Source organism: Ceratina calcarata, unplaced genomic scaffold (genome assembly GCF_001652005.2).
Source record: "Ceratina calcarata isolate Rehan_Ccalc_2016 unplaced genomic scaffold, ASM165200v1 scaffold97.2, whole genome shotgun sequence".
Classification (NCBI taxonomy): Eukaryota; Metazoa; Arthropoda; class Insecta; order Hymenoptera; family Apidae; genus Ceratina; species Ceratina calcarata.
Window position 1 is genome coordinate 179,928 of NW_017181113.1, and position 8,590 is coordinate 188,517.

Genomic DNA, 8,590 nt, shown 5'->3' on the forward strand with positions numbered 1-8,590 from the left:
AAAAAGAATATTTCAAATTATTAAGACGACAGATCCATCTAATAAATAATCTATCATCTAATAATCAAATCTTGTCGAATGACGAAATTTGCTATGCACAAATAGAAATACAACTTTTTGTGTCTGGATTAGCAAAAAGGAATCGATGCAACAGTACTTATTTCGATTATTAGTGGGTTCTCAATCAATGTTTGTCGATTGGCTAACCGGGCACCGGTGGAATTTTAATTACAATGTATAAAACAAGATTGATGCCACCCGGGGTAATAAACGTTGCGCAATGAGCGCGCACAGTGATAATAAGCGAGAGAGTTTGATCGTGCAACGCGATGATCGTTATGCTGACGCTCGTCTAGTCTTGAATTAATGAAGCAGAGACACTTCGCGGTTAGCTTGTCTTGCCTGCGATCAATCACCGAACGCGAAGAGTATTTTATTGAACTTGTAATACATTTCATGTCTAGCCGTAGGGATAATCGAGGATACGCCGAGATATCTTCAAACAAATGCCGATTAGTTAATCGGCCTTTGCGAATTTTTTAGAATTCTTTCATATTTCCTACGCTTCTTCCAACGAAATCTTCAAGGATTTCAAATCCGTTAGAAGTTAATATAAATAAAATTTGTAGGATTTATACATGAAATTGGCATAATTATAAAAATTCATGTAGAAATTCTTTCGAAACACACTTATTGATTACACGTTTCCAGGAATGAGTAGCTTCGATGGATAAGAAAAAAGTTTGAGTGATGAACGAGGATGTATTTATTGCATTTCACTGGATGCAATTTTTGCTAGGTGATGCAATCTCGCGAAACTGCTAATAATAATATAGGAAGTCGAGGAATGCCTTGAAGAACCTTGTACATAATACGCGTCCCATTAGAATTTTCTATTTATCGACAGCCTCACGATGATTCCTGCGAACCTTCGCGGTAATACAACGAAACCTTGTTTATAATATGTCGACAACATAATCAAGAAAAGTTGTGTCACTAAAGATCCTGGGAGATGATAAATATTGTTGCAAATTTAACAACGATTTAATACACCTGGAATTACCATAAATTCATCTTTCCACGTGAACGTTTTCTTACAAATCTCTGACCGACATTCATCTAACTTATTACGCAAACTAGAGCAGTGTCATTAATCAAAATGATACATTGTCAAGTAACAATGACGTCATGTCTCACGAAAAAGAAATAGTGGTGGCTATTTCGACAGGGGCAGATCGGTCGTTAGATATTCGTTCGGAGAATTAATGATCGAGGTTCAATGAAATTCGTTTTTAATAAGACTGGGTGTCCAGATAAAAGAAATGCTGTGATCGACAGAGAAAGGTCGAGTTATCGATTGTTAAAGAATAATCAAAATTTCGACGATAGTATCGTTCCTAGTTTTACGATAACGATCAACTGACCAGAACGAGATCACTCGGATAGAACTAAATTTTTGGTTCGCAACGCGGCAGACTTAAAATTGAGTATAGTCAGGCAACGACAACGGCCGCGAGAAGTTGCAAGCCTCGGTTGCGCATTCTTCGGATGATCTATTATCTTGATTCCAGGCCTCGATTTCGCAACGCGTCCTCGGACATCCGGGTGGCACGGCGTTGCTCGAATCAATTGTTGTAGATACACACCGTCGCTGGCATTTAGCTTGCCTAGGCTCTAGTCTGCACCGTTGCATTGCATTAATTCGGTACGGTGTGCGTTGCGGTAGGATAGCTCGCGGAAAAGAAGTTGCGCAACCCCTGCTGCCTTATGCCTCGCGTACCGCTGTACCATATACAATATACTACGACTACACGGTGTCCGTGCAAACTCTTTCCGATCTTTACGTTCTCCACCACGACTGTCTATCTTCTAGTTTATCCTTGTTCCATCTCTGCCACGAGGACATGGTTCTTCGAGATTCCAACGCGTCGATCTCCGATGAACCGTCTTAATTTTTGTATTCGCGCCCCCTCCAGAATTACATTATTACCAGACCGTGACTTAGACATTTATGATGTTAATTTAAAACATGAAGCTTGAATTGAGATCTCCTTTCCATTTCATGCGTGTACATAAATACACTGCATTCTTTATATTTTCTGCACATATAATTTTTCTACAAACCCATCAAATCCGCAACGTAATTGATGTTCAAAGTTGGCAAACTCGTTAGAAGATAATTAAAAGGTATTCCTTGAGGCACGATGGGGTCTATAACGTGCAGATTCACTTCTCGACCATATCAATTAGTATCGTCACTGTTAACGATTTGAGAACGTGCTGGTGGATACTCGCGTTCGATAATGTACGTGTCCGCTGGATAGTGAATTTATACACGGGCGAGCTACGTTCCCACGCCTTCGAGCATGCGAGAGAGCACAGAGCTCTTCGGCCTAATGCCCGCGTGGTACCGATCCTATTCCACTGGCCCGTCGCCTAAGAAAACGCTGGAAAATCTGGGACACGGCGTCGCGGTATGCGCCATTGTCCTAAGCCTCTCTATGGGATTCGATCTCCTCTCTCGCGTTTTGCAACTTTGTTACAAGCTTCGTGTTTGCTTTCGGACAAACGGAACGCGGACGTTGGTAGATGAATTTTTAAAAAGGAATTCGTGAATAGAAATGTTGTCTTGAAACAATTATTGTATGCAGGGTCGGTAGAACGTCACAGACCATAATGAATGGCAGACAAACACTCGATGGCATCATCGCTATACCCCAGCGATTTATTATTGTCCTCTCCAAGGAGAAATTTCTAACCACTACCTATCTCGCTGCACTCTTAATATTTCAGTTAAATTTGATGCATCAATTCTAAAGATTTCTCTTCAAGATTTATTCTAAACTAGTTTAACTTCCACGACGAACAATGCGATTTTCATTATTGAAACATTTATATAAAAAATGGTCGTTTTGTTTTGCAGGTGATTCCCGATTTGAACAATGCGGTGGGAGAGGAGGCATTCCATTCATCACCACTGAAAGTGAACCTCTTCCACCAACACGTTACGCATAAGCGAAGCGCGCGAGACCGGCGGCAGTTGAAAATCAACCACGAGGACGGCAGACTTGGCCGATTTCATGGATCTAACGGAGGCATTCGCCCCGGGAGGGGGCGGGGAGGAACTGCCGAAGACCGACTTCTTCGACTTCGTCGTATCTCCACCCCCGCACTGCGCCTCTACGGACGGCGTATCCGACGAGGAGAGCTTCCTCCATCGCACCACGTGCAGGAGCATCGGGTATCTCCAGCAGAGTCACGAGGAGCACGAGACCGGTCGCGAACTCCACGGCTCGCCGTTCATCAAAGAGACGAACAACAACACTTTAACGGCGCTGCCACCGGTCTCGACCATCACCGGCTCCCTGAGCCATCACCACCATCATCACCACGTGAGAACGACGCATCAGACCGCTTGCAACGTTCAGACCAACGAGCAGGCGCCGATGGACCAGTCGGACTGCGATTACTGGGCCACCGACGAGGGCAAGGAGCAGACGTGCAACATACTTTTAGAAGATTTGAACAAATACTGTTGGTCGGCTAATCAGACCCACGGAAATGAGAACGTCGTTCACCAGGGTTCGAACGAGCATCATCAAGGAGTGGGGCGAGGGTGTTCGACCAACGACAGACAGAACACAGACGGGGCGATCTACACGTTGACCGTGTTGAACAACGAAGCCAATTCGATGGACGGTCTGGACTGCTGCAAGAGTCCAGCGCCGACGTCCAGCGATTCCTGGTCCCTGCGACCGAATCTAGACTTGGACGCTATACTCAGCATGGAGCCGACCTCCGCGGAACAAGATCACGACCAATCCAGTAATGTAACGGAGGTGTCGAGGACGGTCAACGATAGGTTTCACCCAGACCGTTTCTCCGTTGCATCCTCGCAATACGGTACCGACGACAGCGGTTTCGTGGAGAGCAAGGAACTCTGCAGGGGATCTTCCAGTGGCAATTGCACCGGAGGTGACAACAACAACGATTGGAAACTCTCCGATCAGAATCTCCAGGAAGCTGCAGCCGCGGCGGCAGCCGCGGTCGCGGTCGGTGCTGGCGATTCTGCTGAAAGTCTTTTGAGAAGCGCTCTTCAAGGGAAACTGTACACCGGCCCGGCTCAAGTGGTCTCGTCCTCGTCACCGTCTAACCAAGGCTCTACTATTTCAATGCCCGTCACGAATAACGCGGGTCTGATAGTCCCCGATCAGCAGCAGCAACAGCAACAGCAGACGCAACAACAACAACCACCGCAGCCGCAACCACAACAAGACGAATCGATGCACACCTGCACGGACGAGGATCTGTTGTTATCTCAATTAGATCAAACTTATCGTCCAGGGGATTACGAGAAGTTGAAGAGCATAGCTAACGAAGTGGTCGAGTCCTACTGTAGTCTGGAGCCGGTTTGCAACGTGTCAGCGACGACGACGGTCATGTATACCTTAGACCCAACTAGCGGTAGCCTCGGTACCATAACTCTGCCAGCGGATCTGGGTCAAGTGAGTACGGTGACGGTGGTCACTGCAGCTCAACAAGAAGTTTTCCAACAACAAACTGCTCCGCGAAACGAGGTGGAGCAGCAACAGCCCACGAATCAACTTCAGATCGCTCCTTCGAGAGTTGTCACTACAAAAGCGCCGAAAAAGTATTGCCGGCGCACGAACAGGAACAGTAACAACTCGAATTCGTCGAGCAACGGCAACAGCAGTTCCGAGACCGGTGGGAATTCCGGTAATCAACCACAGGGAGCGTCCGGTGGATCTCCGGGCAGCGTGCAACGCAAGGAGCGCTCGCTGCATTATTGCAGCATTTGCAGCAAGGGTTTCAAGGACAAGTACAGCGTGAACGTTCACATCAGAACGCATACCGGCGAGAAGCCGTTCGCCTGTTCCCTCTGCGGTAAAAGTTTTCGACAAAAGGCTCATTTAGCGAAGCACTATCAGACCCACGTCACGCAGAAGCCTAGCGTTCAGCAGCAGACGGGGAACAGCGGGAGTAACAACGGGAACAGTGGGAATCCGAGCCCGTCGGCCGAAACTGCGAACACGACTACTAGTAGTGTGACGAACAGGAGTCAAACGCATCCGGTTTCGGTCGATCCCGCGGGAAGCGCCTGCAATCCGCCCAGTTAGTCGCGTTGGATGGATCCAGGCGTTTTTGGCGTGTTTCATTGTCTCGTCTCTTCATCGTTCGATGACACAGTGCATATCGTGGATGATACCGTTTCTTGTCTCTTTTTTACTTGGTTTTTTTAACCGAGGCTCTGTTCGTATACTCCGTCCAATAATTAGGATCGTCCATTTAGAAGGTGATCCGTGGCCGATCGAGGCCGGGAATTAGAGCGGACCATGACCGATTCGAGGTTCGCGAGATACTATCCATGGACTAATTTTTCATTTCTTGGATTCTCGCGATGTCTCGTTCTACAGTCGATAATTTATTCGAGTTACACGGTGCGCGAGTCGCACGCGACTCGTCATACGCGAGAAATAGCTAGCTGATAGAACAAATGGATTTAACGCGGAACACTCTCTTTTCTAGTGTCTCCATCCCACACGTGACAGCATAAATGTAAACTGAAAAGCGTTTACGGATATTAGCTGCACAGATTTTTCAATTAAAACGAACTATGGTAGCCAATATCCATGAACTTTGTATAACTGAGACTGAAAGTATCTGATCAGTTAAGATGGGGAGCCAGGGAATGATCTGTGATCTTATATGTGATCTTGAGGTGATTTAAAGAAATGTAGGTGAATTACGTGTATTGGACATGAGAGAGGTACACCTGAATTTCGAAGTTTCGTCTAAGGACATGTGCTTAATATAAAAAAATTTCTCCCTTAAAACCAACAAAGAAATGTTCTTAACCGATCAGATCTTTCAATTTCTAACACAACCAAGCCGTACGTTGAATTACGAGACGTTCCAAGTATCGTGAATTTGTCCACGAAAAGGAAAAGCAATTTTGACGACTGTCGTTCCTATCACCAGTTCAAGTTTGGTTCGGTTAAAAGAAAATTCGTGAAGAACAATTCCATTGATAAGTTCACGATAACAGTAGGTTAGGCAGACTCAGAATACCGTTTATTTTTTTACTCCTCGTTCGAGATCAGTTGGTCGAAATCAATGGAAATCGTAGACAATGAGATAAAATAATAGGAAGAAATTGTTAAGTTAAATGATCAACTGATTTCAAACGAGTTATGGTCGATCGACGGTGGTTGAACATCTTTCAATAAAATTGTTCCTAAAACGACTCATTAAAAAACGAAATAACCACGTCGACGACGGACGCAGAATGACCAATCGATATTTAATACCGGTACGAGATATTAACATATTGGAAGATGCTTTCTATTCTTCCACATTTTTCTATCATTCTTCTTTCGTTTTTATATATAATGTATACACAGACAGACAGACAGACAGACACGTAGTAAACTACTGGATGTAACGTAGGGATCGGTAAATATCAGAGTATCGAGAGAGAGATATATTATATATATACATAACGGTTTAGAAGTAAATTAGTAGCACGAGCTGTGATTTTTAGATACATACTCAACGCGAGGGCCGCGCTCGTTAATTCGAATTACTCTGAAATCATTGACAATCATTTAACTGTAACCCCTTCCACTACATTTAATCAGTAACTCTTTCATTACTATTAAATGGTATTACATGTCTTTATCACTTGTTAACAATAAGAAAATTCTAATAATCCATTTGCATATCCATAATCTATACAAATGCTTGTTGGAAGTGTTCAAGGGACAACGTTGATGAAGATGTCTTAGGTGACATGATCGTCGATGATTTCAAGACGAACCCTCCGGTTCGCAGGCGATCGCGTGACCCTCCGTCTGTTAATTCGTAAGAAAGTGAAAGCGAGGCGTTCGACGCACGATTTTGCGAAGAATTCAACATTGGAACACTGTTCGAGCCTGATCGTCTCACACGCACTTCCCTCGAGTCCCATGGGAATTCAAAGTCGATTCTTTTTGCACGGCTCTTACAACAGAAATATTCCTTATACAAACGTCGGGCTCATAATCAGCATCAAAGTACTGTACGTAACAATGTTTTACAGAGGTAGTATTACTTCGTTGAAAATTGTTTTAACAGAGAAATGGAATTGATAACATTACTGTGATTGTAAGACCGGCAATTCATTTAGTACAGATATTTTCAGCTGGAAACTGCCTTTGACCTATCGACGATTATTTCCCACGCCTAGGTTTCCCTGGCTAATCGTTAAACGGCAGGCCATGCGAGGCAATTAACGTTCGGTTAATCGGCGCAGTTCCCGCCGTCGTTGAAAGTCGCGGTCGCTCACTATCTTTGTCTATCTATTCATAAATTCCCTGGCTATAGCTGGACTAACACCATTTCAACGTTCAATTGCATATACAATCAATTTATTATTCTCCCTTGATAAAATGGTTTGACTCTTAAAAAAGGACTTCAGACTAATACGTACTGATATCATTTTAGCACTACGACTGGGATAATAATTAATGATACAAATATTGTAGATATGCCCACTTTTGATATTTGAGGGAAGAATTGTTGTAATGATTAAATTATACATAATTTCGGTGCCTCCTGCATTTCAATAAATATCATCAATAGTATGTTCTTTTAATATACTCATTTATCAAATGAATTCGCATCGATTAATAGTAGTTGTAGCATTAAATTGGTCACAATATTCCCATTTTCTATCTCACTAGCTCCCTGCGGTTGCTCCTAACGCATCTATCCTTCATTGTACGGTGATTCGCGCAAGAAACGAGACTTCCATCCTCCTATCACGGTTTTTATCTCCGCTCGTAAACTTCGATTTCCAATTAACTATGTTACCGTTCGCGTTCCAAGGACGAAACGGCGTGAAACTCTTCTCCGATGAGCCGAGATCACGGTATGGGAATGAACGTTACAAAACGCGTTACAAAGTCGGCCTGCATCTTCTTTTTCACTATCTAATAGTCTGACAGTCTTTACGAACTTGAACAAGTAATAACAAGATTATTCGTATCGATGCTAAACTCGTCATTTCATTTTATGAACTGGAATCATCCATTCAATTAGAAAATGTATTAATTATTCACATTCCCGAATTAATTAGATTAAAATCCAGTTTTTAGATATTTAGTTAAATAATCATAGAATTTCTCTTTCGAATATGGAATTGTAAAAAATTCGTAATTGTAGTTATTGAAAATCAATGCACGAGGGTAAAAGAGTAACGAAATCGTTCCCTTAAAGTCCGCACTATTTTGAAACCTATCATTCCACAACTGCATGCATTATCGAGATCGCCATAACTCATTTTAACTATCGAGCAGTTTCATCTTCATCCTCTGCAACAATACACGCTTTCTAAAATCGTAGCGAGATGCAAAACGAGTGCGCGGACCATTTTCTACCGTGAAATCGTTCGCGGCTGCATAGGACAAAGGATGTATGTACAGCGGCGTTCCATCGCGGAGGTCAGAAGTTTTCGAGAGAACGCGGCGCTTGCTGCGAGTAACGTCCACGTAATTGCACGTTCGCGCCGCGAATATTGCGTTACATGCAT

General features: G+C 43.6%; 1 protein-coding gene across 2 annotated transcripts in view; it reads left to right on the plus strand.

The window, feature by feature from the left end:
• Positions 1-8,121, plus strand: part of LOC108631854 (protein sister of odd and bowel) — an 81,564-nt gene extending 73,443 nt beyond the window's left edge. For both annotated transcript variants that reach the window (XM_026819241.1, XM_026819242.1), the window contains one exon: positions 2,924-8,121. In XM_026819241.1, coding sequence (XP_026675042.1) covers positions 3,081-5,138 — 2,058 coding nt within the window. In that variant the 5' untranslated portion in view covers positions 2,924-3,080 and the 3' untranslated portion in view covers positions 5,139-8,121. The remainder of the gene's footprint in view (positions 1-2,923) is intronic.
• Positions 8,122-8,590: the final 469 nt, after the last annotated feature.